Source organism: Perca fluviatilis, chromosome 7 (genome assembly GCF_010015445.1).
Source record: "Perca fluviatilis chromosome 7, GENO_Pfluv_1.0, whole genome shotgun sequence".
Taxonomy (NCBI): domain Eukaryota; kingdom Metazoa; phylum Chordata; class Actinopteri; order Perciformes; family Percidae; genus Perca; species Perca fluviatilis.
Window position 1 is genome coordinate 29,195,414 of NC_053118.1, and position 27,018 is coordinate 29,222,431.

The window sequence follows — 27,018 nt, forward strand, 5'->3', positions numbered from 1 at the left end:
CAAAAATATCCAGTTTAGTTTTCTTAAATACTCTCTCAATAGAAATCACAATTTCTGCTCTAAACTTGCATCCATAATCATCAAGTTATCCTGTTTTGTTAGGGACCTTATAATGAACTTTTTTTTGTTTTTATATCAGACATTAAACTGTAGAGCAGATTCGGGGCTGATATAGTGACTTATTACCAAGAAAGCATGAAACAAGACATTAATTAACTGCAGTTTGATTCACACTTCTGAGCCACACAAGAATGCACTGCACCTGCGGGATCGCGTGTCATAACTCTAGAGCTACAGTATTTCACCATGTTGCCTTTCTTTTGTAGCCTCGCTGACATTGGTTGGAGTTTTAAATAGTGCACAGAATAAAGATATTTTAAGTTTGTATGCTATTAATTCTGGAAGAACATGCTGGAGTTTGTTATGCCAAGAGAAGCCCAAAAACGGCTTTAAAAAACAAGAGAAAAGAGTCTGGAAGATGGAGACATTCTGTTTCTGACTGACATCAGCAGCTTGACATGAAAATGAACTTTGGCAGTTCTCTCTCTCTCTCTCTCTCTCTCTCTCTCTCTCTCTCTCTATCTCTCTATCTCTCTCTCTCTCTCTCTCTCTCTACCCTCCAAATAATGTGTCATTCCAGCTTTTATTTTTTTACCTCTTTTTTACCGCTTTACCTTCCAGTGGGTGACTAATATTTTCTACCTCAATTAGAACTGCAACTGCATAAGAAATAAATAGAGACAGAAATCTGAGGTTAGAAGGAAAGGAAACAGGGAAGCAAACAGTTTGATCAGTACCATGTGCTTTGCTTCAAATTAGACCAGAATGAAAATAAGTCTTTTTTGATGAATGTGCAGTGTAATTTATTTTGGGTCGGTCCACCACTCCTAAGACCTGGATTGCCATGGAATTCTTTACAGATTTTTCAACAACTATCACAACACACAACACTTTCTTGGCAAGAGTTCAATGAGAAAAGTGATATCATTCGTATATGTGTCATATCTCAATATGAAACTGGAGCCAGCAGCAAGTTATTTAAGCTTAGCATATGTCAGCCAGCATCAAGACTTTAGGAAGTCACTGTGATCGGCCAAGAAATAATCCTGCACATAACCACCTGCTATCCCTATTTGTAGTCTTTTAAAAAAAATGTTTAGGCCTTTATTAGACAGGATAGCTTGAGACGTGAAACGGGGAATGACGTGCAGCAAAGGGCCGCAGGTCGGAACCGAACCATATTTAATGGGCAGACAGCAGAGAGTGATATCAATCCTCTCATTTAACTTTTCAGCAAGAAAGCAAATACGCCAACTATATCCCAACTATTCCTTAAACAGGTTGTTGTTAGTTCATGCTAGGCCCTGTTTCTACGTGGGTGTAGCCTCAGTCCTGCCTGTAAATTAATGCAAACATGCAGTCCGATGGGAATACTCATCTGTCAAGAAAATGGCTCTCTTGCATGAAATCGAATCAAAATAATTTTCTAGTTGTCAGCGCTTATGCCTGTATGTACGAGTTTCTAGCGAGATTAATATAAAACCAGTGTATCTGTTTTCATTTGGGCTTTGTCTTCACTGAAGCTCCTGTGCAGTTCTGTTAAGAGCTCACTGTTTTCTGCATTCTTCAGTTGGTACAACGCATGTACGAGTGGGCCGCTGTTTTGGGCCTTGACAGAATGAGTCAGTAAGAGAAGCTCAGTGAATTAGCAAAATGTCTCCAGATACTAAAAATAGTTTCTCTCTGAACTCGTTTCAGCGTATGGGACTCATTTGATGTGTGTGTGTGTGTGTAATGTCTCCACAACATAAAAAACACATGATCAGTCCTTGAAAGCGTTACAAACTGTGTAGTGTGTTGGAGTGTGTATGTGCATGCATGTGGACGTTATGTGTGTGGTGTAAGTGTACTGTACATGCGTGTGTGTGTGTGTGTGTGTGTGTGTGTGTGTGTTTGTGTGTGTGTGGTATTTTGCCTATTTTATATTGGTTTATAGAGCCACATGAAAGTTTCTTTGCACTGGATGAGATTGTCTGTTTTTTTCATTACAAACAAGACAAAAATATGTTGGAGCAACCTCTACTACTGTGGTGTTTCACAGATCTTGGTCCAGACTTTACCTCTTTGACCAGTGGATGTGAACTGTGGAGGTGTGCATACATTACGGCCAGGTAACGGCTAACTAAACGCATCAAAACTGAATGGAAAAACTGTTGCCATACATCATGCTACTACATGCTTTTCTGTGGCGTAGCCAAGCTTGTCCAAGTGAAAAGATTCAGAGCTGCAGTTTGGAAAAAGCTCAAAGGAAATAATGATAGATCAGGGTTGAATGTAATGGAGTAGAAGGCTATTATGTGAAAAGGAGGTAAGAGGAAGAATCAGTCCCCAGTTGTGGTGACATTTTGTGTAAAACTCAATTTATAGAGTACCTGCCCTCCTTTATTTCACTAAAAAGCAGGGCAGCCTCCTCGAAGAGTCCGGTTTCCAGATGATGATACTACCACCTGGAGCTCCTGACGTCTACCTGCCTTCCCCTTCCTACTGTAGGTAACCCAAACATGCAATGCAACTGACGTCTGAGCTCGACTTCAAAACAACTTTGTCTGCACTCATTAAGCTCTCTTTCTCGGTGTTTAAGAATTCCCATGCGGTTTGAAGGCTTTTTCTAATGAAACACAATTAAAATGAAAAGAAGGTAATGAAAAATATTTACCCCCAGTCCAATGAAGTGGCTGGTGAAGTTGATGACTCCTCTTAATAAAAGCCATATGCCTATTCTCGTAAAACACTGTTTTTGTGGCACAGATTTCTGAGGCGTGAGCGTTTGTGCCAGCGAGTGAATTAACTCCTGACGGTGGGTAGGAGAGCAGTAAGAGGCAGTTTATCAGAAGCAGAAGATCTGTGCACTCACACAGATTTATGCTGCAGCCCTCACCACGCCAAATCTCCAGCAGTGATAACCAGCCACTGAACAGAGTTGATGTAGAATTAAATCTGTTAAATGAGCTTCTGATTGATTGCAGAGGTGTTTATGGTGGACTGTTTCTACAAACACATTAAATAATCCATATTCTGATGTTTTTTCTTCTTCTGCAAAGCACCATAAAGAACATATTTTGTAAACATACATGATTGGCTTTAATGGGAACTGAACCGCTGACCTTGGCACTATTAGAGGCATGCATTATTCACCAAGCCACAGGCAAATCTTTTCCTCATCTCGGGAACTTTCCCCAAATGTCCGCAGCAGTGTGACTTAAAATGCAAATATGTGCATGAAACGTGAGATAAATATGTTTTTCCCCCACAAATAGATGACATGAAGGAGACAGAGCTAGGAAGTAAGTTTGACAGTGAAATGATGAAGTGGAAACAACTGCCAAAAACCAGGGTCAAATCTCTAAATCATACATAGTTTTCTTACAGATTTACTTTTGAGTTTATCTTACTTACTAGGGTCAAATCTCTAAATCATACGTTACATAGTTTTCTTACAGATTTACTTTTGAATTTATCTTACCAAAATCTTACCAAAGTTAGTCACCTAAACTTAACCTTCTATTGAAAAAGGTGATACAATTCACCAAAGACACAATCTGCTTTGGAGAATTCATCCTCGTTTTTAACAAAAGACAAATCTTTTTTTGTCCGTCAAAACCAATGACATCCCCATCAGCCTCAGCTGTACTTTGTGTTTTGTGCTAACTAGAAAATGTTCTAAGATGGCAAAGATGGGAAACATTTGCATTGTAATTGTGCGCATTTAGCATAGAGACATTAGCATTTATTTAGCTCATAGCAAAGCAGTGGAGTACAGCCTCACCGAGCTGTTAGCATGACTGTAGACTGTTGATTTAGTTTAGAGTTTATCTTATTTGACTGAAATCTTAGACCAATTCTGAGGGTAACATTTTGGTCAGATTTTAGTCGCCTAAACTTGTGATGAGAGCCAGGTAATAGTGATCATACAATTCTCAAAAGACAATCTGTGAAATGTCATGACCCTTTGTTGAGGAAGTTTTAACACACAGAGAGTTTTGTTGTTACTCCTTCTTTATAGATCTGAGATGTTTTTTTAATGAAGATGATCTTGATGGCTGGCTGCGATGTCACTCTCCCTAAGACATCTCCTTAAGGCCATGAGTAGATGACATGAGATGCCGTGGTATTGTAATTCTGTCAGTCGGGACTTGTTGAAAACACAAGAGGGGGAACATGCCTGACTGATCCTATGTCAACATGATGTTCCCGTTCTCTAGAAATGCCGTTGCATTCCCACGATGCTTTTACCAGAAGGCTCACACCACTGGCCTGCTGAACTTCTGTTCATTTCCATGGGATATTTGTAAGAGGAAAAAATTGCCTCCCTTTTGCTCCCTGAGAGCCCAACAGGGTCCCCGTGCCGAGGCGCTCTCTTGGGCCGATGCACTGATCGGATCCAGATGTTGCCGGAGTGTGGAAGGGGACAGCAGAGGAGTGTGGAGGCCTTACTGCCGCACTGATTGATAGGGGTCTGGATGAAGTTGGGAGTCACATGTCTTGACCCTGATCCCCCCCTGTCTCGTTTTTTTTCTTATGCTATCACTCTGGCCTAATCTATCCTGTTTGCTGTCAGGTTGTCTCCTGATGCCTGTGTTTTATATACCCTGTTGAGACGGTGTGGAGCTCGACGGGGAGCAGACAGCGGTACGCTCCAAGTCTGGCACTTTGCCTCACCTCTGCTGAGCGTTTAACAAACTCTTTCCGAGGCTAAATCTTAACCGCAATTTATAGGTACCGAGAACCAGCTTTCAATGAATCTTTCTATCCGCCACGCTGTGAAATGTTAATTATAGTAAATGAAAAACAAAAACAATGATTGTAAATCTAGTTGAGAGGAATGGGCCTTTTTTATTCATCTGTGTTTCCACTGTACATTTGACTCACAGAGTGCTACAGAGATATTGCTGTTTCATGGCTGCTCAGATTTGTTTCAGTAAATTACATATTACTTCTCTTTGAATTTCTGTTTTTCAAATTTATATTATTATGGCATATAAATGAGGACTATTAATAATTTCTAAAATAATGAAATACAATTAAACAACCTCAGAAATGACCATTTAAAACCACTTAAGACATCACCTCTTTAACATGGACTACATATATAATACACATTACAAGCGAATGTATTTGTTGCAGAATCAGATTGCTTTGCATTGTATAAATGTTGCTTTTATTATGTCCGCCCTCTGTTGTTTCCCCTAATAAACAAAATAAATATGTTTTGGCCTAGTGCCATCCTTGCTGAAATGTTTGGGTTTTTGCATCGCTCTGTAAATGTCTGTCCTCTTTTCCCTTAGGACCATGCTGACTCTACATAGCTCCGCCGTCCTGCTGCTTTTGAGCTTCCTGATTGGTCTGACCTACTCTCTGAACCCAGGAGACCCCAATGTGTGCAGCCTGTGGGAGAGGTGAGGCCTGTTTGACTGTGACAAACAAATAAATGTCACTGTTGTTATATCCAATTAAACATATGTTCTCAAACAGTGCTGCATACATACAGTATTGCTGAAAGTTTACTTCAGCAGTCAGTGGTTGTTCAAGACATTCATTCATCACATAAATGACAAAAGAAAAAGAATCATTGTGTTATATACTTGCTCCGTGGAGGCAGAAAACTAACTCTTTCACCTTAGAGCCACTTCTACCTTTTTACCACAGTAACTGGTTTGCAGCATAGATATCTAAGATTGGTTACCTGCTTATCTTAGTAAACTATCACATCCAACAAAATCAAAATTCAAAACTGTTAGTGAGCATTGTTATTTTCCGACCAGAGTTATGTAGCTCTTTACATGGATCCATAGCTTTCAAATTGCTTGCAACAGCTCACCTAAATCCAGTGAAGCTGGAACCAGCAAATGTTTCACATTTTTGCTTACAAAATGACTAAAATAATTAACAGATGAAAATAGAGGCCGATTAACTTTCTGATGATCAACTGATTAATCGATTAATTGTTGACAGGGACTGACTGTGTACAAACTGGGCAGTCACTAGTTGTTTGGACCAAAGCGTTGGACCGGCCGACGGACATTGTCATCCTTCATAGCCAATATACAGCTAGCATGGTTAAACAAAATCCCCCCTTTTCAGGCAAATTACATGGCATTTGTTCAAAAGTTAGGCTGATATATTTTGTTTCAAATGGAGCTGGATAACTTTTCCATTTCTTCTGACCGTAAATGATGTATGTGTCATGTTCTGCTATTCAGCTTCACCACCTCAGTGAAAGAGTCCTACTCGCATCCTTACGACCACGTGACGGAGGAGCCCTGCTCCGACCCTCGGACCTCCTACAGATGCATGCGCCACAGGTAGCAGCAGCGTAATGACTCATTTCCTGTTGGAGCTGACTTCCTGTTCCTGTCTGTGGATGGTCAAAGAGTCCTGTTTGACTGTGTTATTCTTTTAGGATCACCTACAAGACAGCCTACAGGCAGGCGGTGAAGACAGACTACCGTAAGAGGTACCAGTGCTGTCCAGGCTATTACGAGAGCAGAGACAAATGTGTCCGTAAGTAATTATGGAAACTTTTAAACAATCCACTCGCCTGCAAACTTTTTATCACTGAGACAAACAGTAGGGATGCTAAAACATGAAACAGTGGAGGAGAAGAAGAAAAGCTTTACATTTTAGAGCGGTTTTGATCTGTGGTTTTATTAACCATCACCACAATAAACACCAAAGTACATTAATCAACAGGCCCTCAGCTGCTTTCATGCCCGCCTTGTAGAGATCTTGAAAAGCCAGGTAAACAATCTGAATGTTCACATGTACTGAATTAATCTGATTATCTCAGACAATCAGTCTGTAAAATACACACACCTCTATCTTCTGTCGAAAAGCCTCCCAAGGACTGAAACACAGTTGAATGTTCTCCTCAAAATGTCTATTTGATTTCATTTGAACCCTACTTACCCTAACCTTATAGTAGAAAAAGTAGGTTTCAAGTCCAAGCAGGTCTTGTCCCACCCTGTGCCGTAATCAGCATTTTAGAAGAACCGAGATCATGACTCTTACTTTTTATTTATACAATGTACACGTCTCCTTGGTTCCTAAAAAGGCCAAAATCCCAGAAAAAATACTGAGGACCTGACCTCAGTGTCCTCAATGATAGCTACCCTTCTGGTCCCACCCATGGGTGTGCAACATCAGTATTACTGTGAAAACTAACATTGTATATAAACAGAATTATAAAGTCTTTTCACAATCAATACATACATTCAAAATATATTCAGGCCAGATTTAAGATTTGATCCCTCTGTTAATGACAAAGAAACAACTTAGGCTTGAAAGATTTCTGTAATGCAATAAAATAGACATTTAAATGGGAGCCTGAATAAACAAAGTAACCTGATGTTGGATGAATACTTTTGGTATTATTCCAGCATAATACCAACATTTCTTTTTTGTCTTTTTTCCATGCAACATGCAAAGTTAATAAGAGTAGCACATGAAACTGGAATTACCACAATTATGGGTTCTCTTCCCACTGAGGCTTCTCATGCTGATACTGGCTGTACTAACTGGAATTTTGAACTAAACTAAACTATGTGATGCTGACACCATGAAAACCCTCTTCATAATTTTCACATTTTAATTTCAGTTCAAGGATTTCACATAATTTCAGCAACTGTTATTTCATAAACTAAGCATCTGTTACTGATGAATTCAGAGGTGTGGCACTGTGCTGCATGCACAGCTCAGGGTAGAACAACAAACTGTGAATGTGAACAGAATCATCAGTGGGCAAACTCACTCAACTTGATAACACAAGGGCCAATGTGCTTAAAAAAAATGATGTATAACCTGAAGCCTTTTAATAAATAAGTAAAAGTTGTCTAAAACACGAGGGACTTTTAGACGTCAGGTTAGAACTTATTTATGGAGTACGGTTACTGGTTTTTAATAAAATTTAAACTCAGTCTGTTTTTTTAGTTGCATTTTAGTTGTTTTGAAGTGGATATTTATTTAGTTTTGGTTAAGTTTGTACGGATTTTATTGTTTAATTTCATGTTGCATGTTTTGAGTCTGTCTTCTGACAGCTTGGGACCCTGGTGGAAACAAACACACTTTAACATGGATTCAGTATGTTTTGCAGATCCATAAACAAAACAAAAATCAAACATGTTTGAAGGGGGAAAACATTCCTACATATGGATTTGATTTATGACTCAGTTACCATGATATCTCCCTAACAAACTGAGCTTTTTATGTGATTTAAGTAATCATAAACCTAACCTCAATCCTAATCTTAACTTTAAGTACTGTACTATAAAGTTAATTTTCAATTTAAGGAAGTCGTGTTGCACAATAACCGTTTGGGTGCAGTAGTTAAAATAAACAGGTAGTTCATTGTTGTCGTCTGAAAATACCAAACTGATGCAGCTGTCAACAGTTTGCTGAAACGCTGTTATTGCGGACAGTCAGCAGTGACATATATAAATAAAGCAAAACCATACATGGGAGCATGGTTTGAGAAAATTCTACCTTAGCTTTACAAACCTCATACATCACTGGATGATCTCAGAAGTGCATGATTGTAATAACAAGGTTTCTGTGCTTTGTGCTTCAAAAACTGACATTTTGGAGATAAATGTTTTTCATTCAGTAGAAATAATATGCATTTTGGTTCCTTATTGATGAGCCACCTTTCATAGCAGTCTTGTGTTTGTGTGTGTGTGTGTGTGTGTGTGTGTGTGTGTGTGTGTGTGTGTGTGTGTGTGTGTGTGTGTGTGTGTGTGTGTGTGTGTGTGTGTGTGTGTGTGTGTGTGTGTAGTTTTTTTGTTGTTGCCAAACACAAAAGCCTTTGATTTTACTGATTGACATCAGAAAAGCAAAGACTGGAGCCTTCTGCCATTTTAAGCTTTATAATTGAAATATCTCAGCTTTCAGTGTGTCATCTATGACTCCTCCTAAACCCACTATCTGTACAATGTACACTGTATTTTTTATTTTCTAAATACATATAATTAGATATAATTATGCTTACATCCTTCATTTGATGACATGTTAGCCTTTTTCTTAGGTCCCCCAAATCTCCAGCTTCCAGTATTCATCCACTTTCAACTAAAGCAGAAAATAATCAGTTAAATTATTGTTTATTGAAAGAAAAACACTGTGTGCATACAGTAATACAGCATGTGGTACTCAGTGTGGTTAGAAAACACTTGTCTACAAAAAAATCAAGAGGTCTCTGGTGGATTATTAGTCTTTAGTCATAAATGCATGATTGAATTAACCTAATTAATAGCAGAACCATTTATGAAGCTGGTGAGAACACAGCTCTGTCTAAAAGGAACCTTCTTTACAGTATTAATGGCATCTAACACTGGCTGGAGGCTCATCATTGACATTGTTTATGATGGGTGGAACAAATGTAGGAGCGAAATAATACAAATTTAATAAAAACACCCTTGAAATTGTCTGCTTTTGAAATATATTTAACACATGGTCAATGGACAAATGATGTCTGCTGATAGGGGCATCAGATCAAAAAACACTTCTACAGTACTGTATGTGTTGTTTTAGAGGGCACTGAAAAACGTTTAGAGGATTTGTTGAAAAACGGACAAAAAAAAGAGACAATCTAAACAGTATATCTTGTGTGAAAAACAATTATTGTAGCAATATCCACTTTAATGTAATTATTAGTGGTAAATAACATCCAGATCTATTCAAATGAACACAGTTGGAACATGACGGGTTCTGTTGATGAAACAGTTCTTAAGCTCATTTAATTGGGCTGTGGGGATACATCAGACAAAATAAAGTTGGGAACCACTGTCCTATACAGTCTGATGTGTAATCTCAGATAACTGCACACCTTGCTGTATGTCATCCATTGCATTGACTGTTCTCCACCTAGCTGGGTCTGTTATAAAGTGCGTTTCTTATCAACAGCTCGGTGCACCAAGGAGTGTGTCCACGGTCGATGCGTCGCTCCAGACCGTTGCCAGTGTGAGGGAGGCTGGCGTGGCGACGACTGTTCCAGCGGTATGAATCTACCTTTTTTCCTTCGCTCACAGACATTTCCTCACACTCTCATTTGCTTTTTCTCCCATCACTTTCTCTTCCCCCCGCCCCCTATCTTCAGGTGCACACACAAATAAAGTTGACATGCATAACAGGAAATGACTACTGGCCATTATTCAAATGGCTGATCTTCACATACACCACTGCATCACAGACAATCCTTTCCAATGGAAACAGCGAGGGAGCATTACAGCATCCACAGCAATGAGTCATTATTGTCAGCCTCAGTTCAGAAACCAGTTTACTAGAGCAGAAGGAGCTGCAACTCCACCTCTCACACAGTTACTCTTAAATAAATACCTCAACTTTTGAGCAGCTTTTCTCTTCCTACTTTAACAAACATGTAACAAAATAGTTCGAAAGCAATAAGTTATGAGTTAAGTACTGTATTGGAAGTAGCCATAATCCATAAAAAGAGTTAAGACAGAGACAATAAAACTGCTCTGTTTACCTGTTATGAGTCAAGTCAGCCGAAATGATTATATAATAGTTCTTCAAGGCACCAACTCAGAACAGTGAGTCTAACCCAGTTTGTCTTGTCTAAAAATCTCCTTAAATTTTATCGTTCAAACAATGTGGAGTGTGAAACCAGAACCACATTTCGCGGGGCTGCTGTCCCCCGCACTAAAATGAAGTTTTCCACTACCTTCAGCCCGTTTCATCGCAGTCAGCTGGGTCAATAGTACACAGCACTCCTCCACTTACTCCCCCCTATTCCTCTACAGAAAGAAGGAATTAGCTTTAACTGGTAGTGGTTGATGCCTTGACAGGGGGATGATGGGAAGGGGAAATGGAAAATGTTACCCCACTCTCTCTTGCATGGCCCAGTTCTCTCTGACTCTCCTTACACTCCTCCCTCCTCCATCCACTTCAGTATTCTTTCTTTGCTTTACTCTGCTATTTTCTCTTCTTCCACTCCTCCTCCTCCTCTCTTCAGCCTTGGCTCCACTGTATCTTCCTATAATGGAGTCTTTTTGGCAGAATGAGCCCCTGACACTTCCTGGATGCCTGTGTGTTGAGCTATCTAAGTATGGGAAAAAGGAGAGGGGACTGGGTTTTTTATACTCAACACTCTTAGCACGGTTTGCCCATGAATATGGAGAAAATAAAGGAGGAGGCAAAGTAAACTCAATACTCTTCGTTCTATACATGAAAGAAACATTGATTGTGCAGTAAAATGTTCCCCGTCAGTGTTTTATATTATATATGATATTTCTGGATTAATATTACTGCTGCATTAATGTGTATGTTGCATTTTACTGCTGTAGATGTGTATGGTTGTGCTAATTTAACTCCTTTATATACTGTAGGGGAGTTTAATCTACAGAAATGCATCATATTCTATAAAATCATCATATGTTTGCAGCGTCGCTGTCCTGTGAGAACCACATATCTCTAAAAAGTAGTTTTCATTAAAAACAGCTCTGTTTTCAGCTTTGTGACGATACATCTTCAAGCTGATCCAAGAGGCTTTTTAAAGAGTTAAGTTAGCTTAAGAAGTAGGCACATTTCTCATCAAATAAAGGAATGCTTCTTCTTTCAGTTTATCAGAAACATTCTAAAAATCACGAAATTTTGAGATGCATGGTTTTCACTAAGGGTATTAAAAACTGTAATATGAAAAGTAACTAAAGCTGTCAGACAAAAGTAGTGAAGGAAAAAATACAATATTTAACTCCTGAGGTGTAGTCGCGTAGAAGTATGAAGTAGCAACTTGGAAATTAAAGTACAAGTACCTCAAATTTGTATTTAAAGGGGAACTTTGCCAATTTCAGCTCTGTGTCATCTTTGTGTGGGCAGTGTGTTTAGATGAACAGGGTTTGGCGTCCCTCCGTGGTGCCAGTGCACAGAGCAGAAGAGCAGCTGAGGTCTGCAGAGATCTTGGAGGACCTCCGCAACACGTTACAACCTCTACTGCTCTGCTCCACGGGGCACTGGCCCTACCAAGGGAAGCCAAACACTGTTCATCTAAACACACTGCCCACACAAAGATGACACAGAGCTGGATTAAAATCAGCTAAATATCTCAGTATATCTCACAATAAGTACAGTACTGTACTCAGTTACTTTCCACTGCTAACAAAAAGAGAGTAGGCATGTTAAAGCAAGTATTTATTGCTTTACGCAAGCCTAGTCTTGATATCGGGTGATGACTCAGAAATGATGTAGGGAGACCTCAGAGATGACGACCAGTCCGAAGAGTACAAATCAAGTGCAGCTTTATTTAAACAGTGAACAAACTTTCATGACACTGGGACAACCATGAGCATACAGACACGTCTGCCCAAGGATGAACCACATGTACATCATAGTGAATACCTTTTAAACTCTTTTTGTGCTTACACAGCATGAGACATCTATTTCAGCACACAAGTTTTACTCTTAAACTACACCTTTTATGGCCGATGCTCCTAATAGATTCCCACATTCCTGGCTCCGATTCCTCTGTGTGAAAGTTGTACCCAAACTCATAATAGATTCTACACATTCTTGTGTGTGAAGGTTGTCCCCAGACTAACCTTCTCGTGTAGTACCCTACATACAAGATATAAAATACATTTGAAACATGTAGGCTGAAATATCCAACCTATCAAGTCTGAAGGCAGATTTTGATAGAGGGACTGAGCAGCAGGGGATGTTTAGGCATTTTGTGGACTCTGTAGGCAAGCAAAAAAAAAAAAAAAAACACCACTTGGACAATTCCCAAGGGAAAAGGAAGAATTTTCCCACCATATCAGTGTGCATTCCTAATAAAAGATGGTCAAGAGATGCCAATTCTGAAGTGTGTGTCAATCAGTGGGTATGCATGCACGTGGTATTACAGATACTGGATTGTATCACTGTACAGGTCACGTTAATAATAATCTGTATGGATACAAATGTACATGTCCATCACTACCGTTAACTTAAGCTTTTATTATTTTGGAAGTCTTATTGATATCAAGACATGAGAGCACACGTTCAGTGAATCTGTGTGGTTGTCAGTGTTTTGTTGTGTCACTGTGATAAATAATCAAACATGCTGTAGGTCATTGAACTATCATGGACAGATGCAAACGCTTGGAAGGAAAATTGTCCATGAATGCTCCTTTCATCTGGCAATTTTTGATTGATTAGTGCTTGTCGTTAGAATGATTAAATCAAAGTTAGACCGACTTAAGCTAAGTGTATTTGATCAAGGTATACAAACTCAGCAACACTGTTAGAGAAAGCCTTGCACTTGAGGACGTATGTTTACATGCAGATAAACAAACACATGGGAAGAGTTTTAGTCACTGAAGGCTGGGACTTTGCCAGCTGGTTGCTTAAAAATCACACGTCCAACCCATTGGTTCATCAACTCTCTGGATGCATCAGACTCTCAGTTCTTATGCCGACAGTTCTGCAGACCCTTTAGTAGATCTCCCCTGCTGTCCTGAAGAATGTCTTTGTAAACATAATCCCTGGTGCAGCTGAGTTTCTCATTAGTCAACGTGACACACTGCAGCAGAACCCCTCCCCAATCCCACACAGAAAAAGTGAAGGTATGATTCATTTAAACAAAAAGAGGCAAGGGTCCTGCTCTGCGTTAGTGCAATAAACTCTACAGTCCATGGCTGCGCGCTTTGCTCCAGACCAAATTTGGGTGTACTCTGTACCTCTGTGTAATTATTGACTAAAGCAGTCCTTGTATTTTTCAAAGCTGTGGTAGGGCATATGTGCAGCAGAGGCAAATGTAGAGGGGGGATACTGGGAACATGGACATGTAGCTCAGGCTTTGATAAATGTCTGCTGCTCACATGAAGAAAGATGATTCACAGAGGTCAGCGTGAAATTGTTGGAATTGTTTTTAGCTTGTGAGAAGATAACTGACACCCATCCATGTGTTACGTCAGTGCTATTGAATATCACCTTTTTATCAACAATGTTCAATGTCCAAGACAGTTTAAGGTATTGATGAGAAATTTAAAGAATGCACCCATGACCAATCTGGGTTCTCATAACCCAACCCAGTGGACGGAGATCTCTTCATCATGTATTGAAATCCAAACCTTGTGTGAATCTCCACTGCACACTAACCCCACCGGAGCCGATCCTCAGGCTTCTGTAAAATTAACCATTTAAAACTCGTCCGTCTCGTGAGCTCCATGCAAATCTCCCTGCCAATTTGAAATTATTCATTGGTAATATAACACTCCAGGGCTAAAGGGGGAGATTTGGATGTGGAAGCATTAGGGAGATCCACAGTAGAGGAATGTGTGGAAGAGTCAGTACGTTATGTCATCCCCAAGCACTCTCTATTCTGTTATTCATCTCTGTGTTGTTAAATTTAATCAGATTTGTTTCTGTTTGTTTAACATTACATCATATGTAACTAAGTGTACACCACAGTGTATGGGAGGAAAATTGAATGAGGAAAAACAAGACAAAATGATCATACTTGCACCGTATGCAAGTTACAATAATCATGAGTAATCTTATTTTACTTCAGTGTTTTTATTTCATTTCCAGCATTATAGAGTAGGTTTGACTTAATGTTTAGAGTAGGAGGCATATTACTAGAAGCTGACTGGTTTAAATCGTTGGAAAATGTGGGCAATGCAAGTGAGAACCTCCCTGGTGAGACTGTAACTGCAGTAGTGGTGGTATTAAAAAAAACAACCCAACTTTTTCTGGGTAAATAAGTTTTAAAAAGTGAGGCGATGCCCACTGCGAAGGTGGTAGTGTTTGATTTTCAATGGATCTATTTTTCCCAGGTAGTCTTATAGTTAAGTTTTTAACATAAACTGTATCATTAAATACTGTATGTCAAATTTGCAGATCAAGATTAAACAAAAAAAGAGAGTTAGAGGTGAACTTCAATATCTTGGCTAAACAACATAATCAATAAATAAGTTTCTCCTGTTACCTTTCAGCCTGTGATGACAAACACTGGGGGCCAGGCTGCAGTCAGCAGTGCAAGTGTGAGAACGGAGCTCTCTGCGATCCCTTCAAGGGGATGTGTCAGTGTCCTCCAGGGTTCATAGGACAATACTGCAAGGAGTCCTGTCCAGCAGGCACCTTCGGGAAGGGCTGTCTGCAGAGGTGCAAGTGTGGGACCGGAGGATCCTGTGATAAAGCAACCGGAGAGTGCGTATGTCGGGACGGATTCACTGGGACTTTGTAAGTGAACCAAAATAAATATTAAATACATTTTAAATAGGAGCCTTGCATATCAGGAGAGTCATTGCAAAATGCTATATTGATTTTGTAAAGAGACAGAAACACAAACATTGTTCACTTTCAACATTTACATGGTCTGTTTTTCTCTGATTCCAAAATAAATATAGCAATTTAGAATGGTTCCCCCCCCCCCCCCCTTTGAGTTTAAAAATTTCTGAAACTTAGATTACATACAGATTTCCTAAGTCAAAATACTTTATTCCTCTTACAAGGAGCAATTTGAGGCAACTAGGTTTACAAACACACAAATATGTTATCTGTCAGCAGGACTAAGAGTCAACAGCAATGCTAACATGCTTACAATGACAATAGTGGTGTTCGAAACCGCTCCCTCATTCACTCACTCACTATTCCCTATAGTGTTTATTAAATAGTGAACTATATTGGGAACGACCAAACGAGATTTCGGACACTCACTGAAAACACATCGTTGCGTGACTTGCGTCAGGAGATGCGCCCGTTGTTTGTGACGGAGGCGGGCGCGCCCAGCATCATCTAAACAAACCGAAACTAAAATACTTCTAATACGTCCCTGAAACAAACCGAGCACCCAGGAGGATAGTAAAATGTTGTGTATATTGTTGCATGTTACATTTCCGCTGTTTAGAAACGAAAGTCCGCTCCATTTTTATTTTTTTAGTTTTCACGGTGATTTCGGCTTCTTGTTCTCCTCCGGGAAAACACAGCTGCGTTGCATTGTGGTATACGGGAATAAAATGTAGGGTACATCGTATGTACACTCAAATTAGCAGTGCATTGTGGGTATTTTATAGTGGACTATATAGTCAATGAAATTTGCTGCGGAGAATTTGAACACAACTACAAAATGGCGAACACACTATATAGTGCACTATTTCCGTGATAGGGAACGGTTTTGAACACAGCTAATGTAACTGATGTTCTAATGCATAGCAGGTATCATGTTTACCCTGTTCACCTAAAGTTAGGATGTAAACATGCAAACATTTGCTAATTAGCACCAAACACAAAGTAAGGCTGATAGGAAATGGAAAGTCAGAGGATCAAAGGTGTTTCAATTCATCCTGAGAGGAACATGAATGTCTGAACCACATGTCATGGCAATCCATCCAATAGTTTAGCTATATGACTAAACAGCAAAATATGTTAACATGTTGTTGGTGGAAACAAGATGAAAGTCAGTACGATTAAGTTTCTGGGGACCATGAATTTCTGTACAAAATGTCATGGCAATCCATTTAATAGTTGCTGAGATATTTAATCCTGAACCAATCTGACGCTAGCTTAGCTAAAAATTGACACTATGTACTTGGTGTAAGCCATTTTAAGAGTATGTACAGTTAACTATTTCATTTAGGAGATACTTGATACCACACTTTATTACACATCACTTTATTACACTTGACTTCATTATCTTAATTTTCTCAGGAGGTCTGTCAGACAGATATGTAAGTTCTGTGGGCCCGGGTAGCTCAGTTGGTAGAGCACACGCCCACTTATAGAAGTTTACTCCTCGACGCAGCAGCTGCAGGTTCGACTCCGACCTGGGGCCCTATGCTGCATATCGTTCCCCCTCTCTCTCCCCTTTCATGTCCTAATAAATAAAAGGCATAAAATGCCCCAAAAAATTATCTTAAAAAAAAAAAGAGCCAAGTTATTTGTTTCCACAATTTCATTTTAAGATGGAAAAAGACCCTGGTGTACTACACTATAATCCATGAGTCATTTGTACGCCCTGTTTTTAGATGCCCCTGAGGATGAGTAAGCAATGAAAATTATTCCCCACTAAATACGAGTGGAAACTCTTTATTCTGCCAATGTGAACACACAATACACTTTGAGCTGAATGGGGGCTTGGCAACAATAATTATGGGATAAAGCTCCTTAATGAATTGTGTATAATTGAAGGCTGTCCATATTATTTCACATCAAGGGTGTATAAGAAAATATAATGTTCCCACATTGAATTGTACAACAGGCAGTTTCAGCCAAGTAATCTGATTGGTCGAAGACACGTTCCAACTCTGCTGCTGAGTTCCACAAAGCTGTTGAAATGCCAAGTTTTATTGTAATCAGAGAGCTACTGTTTTCTTTTTATTGCTTCATGCTTTTTTTTTTTACTTTTCTTCAGAGCAGTTAAGGAGAATATAATAACGAGTTAACAGTAACTGTTAAATGCTGTGTATAAGGTCATTATGTACTTAGAGTAACAAGATTTTCAAATGTTTAGGTACTTAAGTAGTCATTTTACTTATTGTGTTACAAGTAAAAGTCATGCATTACAAATTTTACTCAGTAAAAGTACAAGTATTAGCATCAAAATATTATTACATTTACATTACATTATACATTTTAATTATTTTATGTACTGTGAATTTCCTGCAGGGACCAATGAGAAACCTGCGACTAAAGTTATCAGTTAAAAAGGAGTAACAGGTACAATATTTGACTTTTAATTGTAGTCAAGTATAAAGTAGCAGAAAAAGGAAATACTCAAGTAAAGTAGAAGAAATTCAAAATTGTACTTAAAGGGTAACTACCTTTTCTTTCAACCTGGACCCTATTTTCCTATGTTTTTGTGTCTAAGTGACTGATGGGAACAAAAATCTTTGACATTGGTCCAATATTAAGCAAGATCGCTGCAGTTGGCAGCGGCGAAACAAGCTACAATGTAAGTTAATAGGGCAATTGTCCAGCTTGTATTTACATTCACAAAAGTGCTCGTTTTGCCACTGACAGGCTCAGATTAATATTCTAACCTTTAAAACCTCGTGAAGACCTTTCTGTTTAACCAGAAACAGCTCTAAAGTCACTAGCTCTAAACCCACCAGACTCCATTTAAAAAAGCAATACTTTTAGCTTGTAAAGAGCAAACATATTTTCATATGTAAATCAGTAAACTATGTGTTTATTTCAATCAAAACTAAAGTTGTGATGGTTGGAAAAGTGGAATGACAACCCAAAATGGCTTTTCATACTTTTATTGCGTTTCTGTTGACTTTGAATGAAGTATATTTTGCGATGCTAAAATTACTGTTTATTTACATGGACTCTGGTGGGCTTAACCAACGCAATATTGCGGATGTTTTTATGTTTAAAAAAAGGATTTACTCTTTAACAGAAACCTCTTTAGAAATTCTTTCCATAATGTTGTCAGACACTTACTAATCTTAAGAATATTAATCTGAGCCTGTCAGTGGCAAAACGAGCACTTTTGTAAATGTAAATACAAGCTGGATAATTGCCCTATTAACTTACATTGTAGCTTGTTTCGCCGCTGCTGACTGCAGCGATCTTGATTAATACTGGACCAATATCAAAGATTGTTATTCCCATCGGTCACTTAGACACAAAAACAGGAAAATAGGGTCCAGGTTGAAAAAAATGGAAGTTACCCTTTAAGTACAGTACACCAGCAGATGCTTTAATAACCAATTAAATAAAAAAATAAAATAAAAAAAAAACTCAATTTTGTTTATTTTTACTGTAGAACAAAACATTTAGGAATGTCCTCAGTCCTCAGGAATGTCCCAAGACACATGGAGTGTTTTTGACTAAAGTGGTTCATTAAGCTGTTATTAAGCATCAACTCCATCCTCTGCCCCCAGCTGTGAGAAGGCGTGTCACAGGAAATGCCAGGCACGATGCTCCTGCCAGAATGGTGGTATTTGTAAAGGCAAAGGGATCTGCGATTGCCCACCTGGATGGACGGTAGGTTTTCAAGTTAAAACTTGCACTGTTATGTTATCCGTGAATTAGCCTTGTGTGGAATCTTCCAGCTGGCTCCAAACTTTGGAGGACCAGTCCAGTTATTTCTAGAGATATTTAGAAGCCAACCTGTTATCTCTGTCTGGAGACATGCAGATGCAAGGTTTTCCACTTAAGTCCTCATGGAAGTTTATTTCTCTTTGGAAGACATGCATGAGAAGAGACATGATTGTGATTCCATCAGAAAGCAAACTAGACGATTATTTTCGAAGTAACTGCATACATTGTAAAGTGGCTATGTTGGTTCTCCTTCCAGTTTTTGCAACAATGCATCTTGGCATTTCTTTCTACCTCATAAAAGTTTATTTATTTATTAGGGTGCTTTTTGCACAGAGCGATGTTCGGAGGGAAGGTTTGGACAAAACTGTGCTGAAGAGTGTGTCTGCCACAACAGGGGCATATGTGACCCCGAATCTGGACAGTGCCAGTGTGCTAAAGGTTTTACTGGTAACAGGTGTGTATGTGGAAGTGTTTTATGTGGCTGCTTTTGACTGTTCTTGTGCATGGGGCCTTCCTATAGGTCAATTTAACCCAAGGGACAGCTTCTTTCTTGAAGAACCAAAACACAAAACTTTCTAAGACTGTAAGTGAATGCTTGTATTTTGTCTTCCTCATACACTTGATGTCCTTTGGTATTAAAGCATCACAGCCCAGCTGGGTTGGTTAATATGAGCATGCTGTGTGCAGTTACTGATGTCAGATTGCATGATTTCTAGTCACCGAACGGTTAGTCTCGCATTGCCAGACCTATCGCCACAACGCTGCGGAGGAAGGTCTGGCTAGTCCACACAACATTCCTGGATAGGTGAATAAACGGTCAGGGGTTTGCATTTTTTTTAAACCAATCACAATCATCTTAGGAAGCGCTAAGCTCCGGACGCAGCGAGTGTGGACCTGCAAAATAGTCTCGGGAAAGAACTAGTTTTGGTGGAACATTTGCACCCTGCGAAAGAAAACATCACATAACAATATTAAATGCAAACAATACAGTAACGTGAGCTATTTAAGCAGGATTAGCTGGATACATGGTTAAATTTGCTCTTAGCAGTGTATCCCCGTGTGTATTTTGTCCATAGCAAATCATCGCCAATAGGTCCCAAAATGTCCCAGTTAGAGAGTAAATGCCATAAACATATTCTATGTAAATCTTTACAATCATTCCCCTAATGAACCAAGCAGGCCTGCCTTGTTGCATGATCATGTCATTTTCAGCCTTCAACAAATACAGCCTTGGTTAACATCATGACTGGCTAACCACAATACAAAATGGAAGTTTAGATTAGGTTGTGGTTCATGTGCAAATCAACAACAGACTTGTGCATTAATTTCCATTTTGTCCAGCTCTTCTGTGTATCAGTATAACCTTCTAAACATGTTACTGCCCTCAGGTGTAATGAGGATTGTGCTGCAGGCACTTATGGTCAGGACTGTAAAGGTGTGTGTGACTGTGCTAACGGCGCACGCTGCTACAACATCGATGGAGGCTGCCTGTGCGAGCCAGGCTTCCATGGTCCACACTGCAGAGACAGGATGTGTGACCCCGGTATATACGGCATGCTCTGTGAACGCACGTGTCTCTGCCAGGACAAACACACACTCAGGTGAGTGGATGGCGTCAGGAGAAGAAGAGGGGGTTTAAGCTTAATAAACATTTCTCTGAGGCAGTGCTACTCTGGAAGCAGAAATAACCCAACTTTGGTTGAGCGAAACCTCAGTGAGCAGAGCCAAAGACACAATTTTGAATAAGTTAGCTAGCCACTGGTAGCACCGTTTAGACCTTAGCTCATCCACTCCTCAGTTGTGGTTGGTAACACAGTGTGAAACACGTTATGGTTTCAGATTTGTGCTGCTTTGAAGGTGAAAGTTTACTCGAGGTATTTTACAAACTCAGTCCTCAGCAAGACTTTTCCCCTCGAACACTTGAAGTATAGCTTTAAAGTACGTCTAATAAAGCAAATCTTACCTTCACAATGCTTGTCTTAATATAATTTCACATCCACCTCGTGGTGGGCCTGATGAGCTTGTTGCTGCCACCTCGGTCCGTAAAAACGACTAGGATTTTTTGAGTGGTTTTCCTTCTCCTGGACAGGGCTTACGTTAGCAACCTGGTACCTGGAAAAAAATAAACTGGTCAAAATTATTTTTATTCCTTCGTATTATTGAAGGCTAGCCAATTAGATTGGCTAAGAGTTTGTTTAAATATAGCGCAGGTTAGCTAAGGACCTAAAGTCAGCTGTAGTTCTTTTCAGTTGGTCACTCACTAGTCAGGCTTCATAATATTGTAGCTAGCTCTACTTCTTGTAGAATTAGATGAGTAGACGCTGCTAGGAATATTTTGTAGCTAGCTTTGCTCTTACTGTATAGCTCCTAACTGTTATCACTAGCATTGCTTTACTGAGGCTGAGTGGCTCCACCCATTCTGTGGCCATTAAAGACCCTACACACCCATGTCAAACCCACACAGATGTTTAAATGTTACCTGATTAGACCTCAGGACTGTGTGGGCGTGTGCAGACTGTGCTTGATTGACATCTCGCACACACTCCTGTGGGGCAATTAATTAACCAGGATAATTGAAAACACCTGTGTGGGTGCGCATGTTTGCTAATTAGCTTAGCTTAACTGTCTTCAGGTTCACTGGCTCCAGCAGCTGAGATGTTTTTTCAGCCAATGAGATTATTTCTGATTTCAGAACAGACCTGCCGGTCAGAAATGACAATACAAAACTATGTGGTAGAAGTAAATCACATATCCTAATAATAATAAAAATGAGGGAAGAAAGTGGGTTCTTTGGCAAAGTCAGCGCTTTCTCACTGTATTTTTTGTATTTTGTAGTAACTTCACCATATTTACTTCTATTTCATTGTGCAGCTGCCACCCAATGAAAGGAGAATGTACGTGCCAGCCAGGGTGGGCAGGACTGTTTTGTAACGAAACCTGTACTCACGGTTTCTATGGTCATGGTTGCCTGGAGCCGTGTCTGTGTGTGAATGGTGGGGTGTGCGATAGCGCCACCGGACAATGCCAGTGTGCCCCTGGGTATACGGTGAGTGGTGCAGTTTAGAATGATTAAGTTAATAAATGAAGTTTGTGAATCTTTTATATTTTCTTACTAATTTCTGTACTGGTAGCTCTCACATCTAATGACCTATTGTTATTGTATGTTTATGTCACCTGTCATCTGCCATCTAGATTTATTATTAAAGTTAATATTATTTATTATTGCAGGGGGTTCACTGTGAGAGTCAATGTAAAAGTGGCACCTATGGCAAGAACTGCTCTCTGGAGTGCTCCTGTGAAAACTTTATCGACTGCTCACCAATTGACGGGACTTGCTTCTGCAAGGAGGGTAAAAAAATATTCACACAGAAATATTATGATTGTGAAATGTTTGATTGCCTGACAGTCAATGCTTGACCTCTTGACAGACCCATGAATGCATGACTGGAGCAAAAATGGTGAAATACTGTTCTATGAAACATGGCTGTCGGTCCTTTGTGTGTCTGCAGGCTGGCGTGGGCCGGACTGTTCCACCCCCTGCTCTGAGGGAACCTGGGGCCCAGGATGCAACGCCACCTGCCACTGCGCCAACGGGGCAAAATGTAATCCTGCAGATGGATCCTGCACCTGCACAGCCGGCTGGCAGGGGGTGCACTGTGACCAACCGTGTCAGGTAAATGCCTGGATATGAGGCTTTATAGCTTGACCTACTTTTGTTAATGAAGTGGTACTGAGGTGGGCATCAGATAATCTCAAACCAGACCAAAAAAGTGTCTTTTTATGACTTGTTTTTATGTAGCCATTTCTTTAATCCAAGACAGTATTCTCTTTTAGGAGACAATAAAAGTAACCTTGAATATCAATACAAAAAATATATATTTCCACAAACCTACTAATTGCACACACATCATTCTGGACAGGGAGTAGATTATACCACCACTTCGTTAAATGAAAAGGTAGGTAAACTCTAGCCTCTGATATCTTTGAATTATGCAAACAGCCACTAATACAGACAATTATCTAAATAATTATTTAGATAATGTAACTTGCATCACTTTGATGTGTAGTACAGTAAGATCTTAGGTCATAAAGACTTCTTTCAGTAAAAAATGGGCAAATAAAAGGTAGCTAAAATAAGATAGACAATCGCTATACACAGGAAACAATGAACATACTTTACATACATAGTAAAATAACATACATTAACTGAAATAGAATAAAATAAAAGTTGAAAAAATATGAAATGAAGGGAGGTGCAAAGTAAAACTTTGGGTGTCATGTTTTAATGAAAAGATCATTTTTAACGTGTGAACCCTTCTTCTCTGTTGGTCTCCCAAAGCAACAGAAAATGTTCTGGACTCAAGCCACAGCATTGCATGAAAACACATGCCACTTTGTAAAATAATACTAACTGTAGAAGATAAGACAAATGCACTATATGTTTATTCTATGTCAAGCTGAGTAGACAAATTAACCGCTATCTTTGATAAGACTGATACACAAATCATAAGGGTGATAATTAAACTGTACAGAACATGTCAGTTCTGATTGGGCTGTCTGTAGAAACGTTGTCCAGCTTTTCATCCCTTACCTCACCCTCTGTATACTTTAATCTGTGTTTTGGATTTGTGCGCCTCCTGTCTCTGCCATGCCAACCCACCAGGCTGTCTATACAACAACACATTGGCAGTGTAGTATTTTGTCTGACTCTGACTGAGCTGGCCTAACGTTGAAGAGATTCCCCTGACAATTCTTTGCCCGTTGGCATTTGCTCATATGTGCAGATGGGCACGTTTGGGCCAGGCTGCCTGAAGAGGTGTGATTGTGTTCATGATGACGGCTGCCAAGCTACCACCGGGAAATGCCACTGTCTGCCAGGTTGGTCGGGTAAGTGATGACGTCCTCTTGGTGTCGCTGCCAGCTTGGCTTTGGTACCACAGATAAGTCTGGTCCAACAGACCTAAATGAGCCACAGGTTTTAAACCACTTTGTCTCACTTTGATTCTGATTGTTCTGTTCTCTGAACTAAAGGACCACCAGGGATGCTATGCATTTTTGCCCATTAATTTAAATCACCCATACTTTACATTACTAATACCATTTGTTATACTAACAGTTTTCCGATCTCCCTGCAGCTTTTTGTTTTCATTTTAAAAGATGTATAGTATAGGCAAAACATCACAGAGAAACAGCTTGTTTATTTTTATGTTTTTTCATGTTAATATTATTATCACATTTAGTGTTGGAGAAAGTATTCAGATAGCCTGGTCCTACCAGATTCTTGTACATTTAATTTGTACAGAGTCTGGCCACTCTCCATTGACAAGTGTTAACTTCCTTAAAGGCGGGTACTCTGTTGAAGTTTAAAACTATTAATTCTGCCCAGAGCCATATCTGCCATAACCAATCGCTAATGTTTGGTCGTGACGTTGGCTTAGCATCGCTAGCGTTCACCTTAGCTAACTCCTTCACCACTAACGGAGCGAGCTGGAAAATCAAACTTTTCCCGAACCCCGTGGGGAGGAGGGCCACAACATCACGGCCATCATCAAAACTCAGCAAAGATTATTCTTGCTCGGGCATTAATTTCTGGATATTCGGCAGCGTTGCCACAACGGACAGAACGGCTTTGCTTGCATCTTTCTCCGCCGCCATAACAGAACTACAACTCAAACAAGCGTGTCATCGTTCTCAGCCACTCCCTCTGTTCGCTGATTGGACCGGCAAAGATTTGGCCGGAGAAAACCCAAGAATATACCAATTATATCCTGAGAAAAGGTGAAAGATAAAAAAAAATTGATTTTGAGGGGTATAGCTCCATAGAGTCCCATTCATTCTGCACTGGCCTGTGAGCGCCCCCTATATGGTACTAGTTTGGAACTGCAACCAGTTCAGGAGCCGGAAGTATCGAGAGAGGGGAACTCCTTCCCTTATTAGAAATTCTTTGAATATACCCATATCAGACCGGCTTTGCCCATATGAAGGAAAATGAAAATTGAGCGGAAGTACGTAGGAGGGCAGAGCCAGGCTAGTATTCAGATCCTTTACCTAAGTTAAAGTCCTGCATCCAAAATCTCACTTAAGTTAAGGTACAGAAGTACGATCAGCTTAAAGTACTTAAAGTATCAATAGTACTCATTATCCAGAAAAGAATTACCCCCAAGTGTTGTATTTTTATATATTGTATTATTGTGTTATTAATACTGATGCATTAAAGTATAATCTTACTGTTATGGTTTGTTATGGTGGAGTTAATTTTAACTACTTAGATCTACCTGGATATTTTACTTTATAACAATGCATCATATTTTGTAAAGTACTAGTATTATAGAGTAGCATAAAATAAAATTACCCAAGTTAAGTAGAAGTACCTTTTAAAACTGTAACGTTTTGATTGTATTGATTCTGATTATAATAGAAAAACAAATATGATAACCTTTTGAGACTTTTCATACAGTTCTCAAATGAATGTAAACCAGTGTCTTTGTGGATGGAAGGAAATCAAACTTATGCTACGCTATACATCAGTCAGCAGTATGAAGTATACACAATGTGTAATTAATGGACTGAAACAAGCACTTACAGATTATTGCATCAATTCTTTAAACTCTTCTTGAATACTTTTCCATTTGATAGTTGAATATATTGTACTTGTTATATGTGCTTATTTCTACAAATGTACATTTTTGAATGCAGGATGGAGTATATCTCCATCGAGGTATTGCCAATTTTACTTGGATAGGAATACTTCTTATATCACAGTAAGAGCTGGGCTTGCACTGCTTCTTTCATCCGTTCTCCATTTTTTTTCCCTCAAGGTTCTCGCTGTAACGAGCCATGTTCAAAGGGCCTGTGGGGGCGCCACTGTAACCAGTCCTGTTTCAAGCATTGCCCCAACAGTGACACGTGCTTGAGGGAAACCGGAGCGTGTGTGTGTCGCCCAGGCTACTGGGGAGACACCTGTCAGAACAGTGAGTGTTGTTGTCAGCCAGCAAAAATCAGATCAAGACCAGAAGTGTACTGGATTGACTGTGTAACATCTGGCTTGGCTCACTCTGTCTCCCAGAATGCGGAGCTGGTATGTATGGGGACCGGTGCAGAATGCCATGCCCATCCTGTGGCCAGTCGTACCGCTGCCACCATGTGACAGGAGAGTGTGATTGCATACCTGGATACACTGGACCCAACTGTGATCAAGGTTTGCATTGACACCAATAATCATCCACACGTGCAAATCATCCAAACTCATTTAATACATAAGCACATGGCATAGATGTTACAGAAATCTCCTACATTCATATCAATATAATCTAGCGCAGGTATGTTATATATGACATTGTGTGTTTACATGTGTGTTTTACAGTTTGTCCAGCTGGCTACTACGGCAAACAGTGCTCTGAAGTGTGTGTTAACTGTGCCAACAACTCCACATGCGACCACCGGGACGGTCACTGTGAATGTTTGCCTGGCTGGACTGCTACCGACTGCTCCATACGTGAGTGCAACATCATATAGCAACTAGAAAAGTCAAACATGAAAAGATTAAGATGAAATATGACTGCTGAGAGGGGAATACAGCTGATTGCTGCATCAATCACAACATCACATCCAAGAGGGGCCTTCAGAGTTATTAACTTACTGGTATTATGGGTGCAAAAGCATCTGTTGTCACCAAAATATTGACAGTTGTCATACATGCCCTGTTAAGTGTTATAGTTTTGCTTAAAATATGTATAGTCAACAACAATTGTTATTCATCATCGCTCAATCTGCTGATTATTTTCTCAATTAAGCATTGAATCTGTAAAATGTTAGACAAGAGTAAAGTTCCCGTCATATTTTCCCACATATTGCTTGTTATATTCGACCAACAGTCCAAACCCCAAAGATATTCAGGTTACTATCCTATATGACTAAGAAAAACACAGATGAACTGGAATAAAAAATTAAGAAACAAGTTCTAATTGTACGAAGAATTACACCTAC

General features: G+C 39.6%; 1 protein-coding gene across 2 annotated transcripts in view; it reads left to right on the top strand.

Annotated features, from left to right (window-relative positions):
- Positions 1–27,018, top strand: part of pear1 (platelet endothelial aggregation receptor 1) — a 51,142-nt gene that overhangs the window by 15,584 nt on the left and 8,540 nt on the right. For both annotated transcript variants that reach the window (XM_039806300.1, XM_039806299.1), the window contains exons 2-16: positions 5,346–5,456; positions 6,261–6,362; positions 6,461–6,561; positions 9,952–10,044; positions 14,979–15,225; positions 18,873–18,975; positions 19,350–19,486; positions 20,421–20,633; positions 21,904–22,078; positions 22,261–22,381; positions 22,542–22,705; positions 23,817–23,919; positions 25,851–26,003; positions 26,099–26,230; positions 26,396–26,527. In XM_039806300.1, the coding sequence (XP_039662234.1) occupies positions 5,350–5,456; positions 6,261–6,362; positions 6,461–6,561; positions 9,952–10,044; positions 14,979–15,225; positions 18,873–18,975; positions 19,350–19,486; positions 20,421–20,633; positions 21,904–22,078; positions 22,261–22,381; positions 22,542–22,705; positions 23,817–23,919; positions 25,851–26,003; positions 26,099–26,230; positions 26,396–26,527 (2,083 nt within the window). In that variant the 5' untranslated portion in view covers positions 5,346–5,349. The remainder of the gene's footprint in view (positions 1–5,345; positions 5,457–6,260; positions 6,363–6,460; positions 6,562–9,951; positions 10,045–14,978; positions 15,226–18,872; positions 18,976–19,349; positions 19,487–20,420; positions 20,634–21,903; positions 22,079–22,260; positions 22,382–22,541; positions 22,706–23,816; positions 23,920–25,850; positions 26,004–26,098; positions 26,231–26,395; positions 26,528–27,018) is intronic.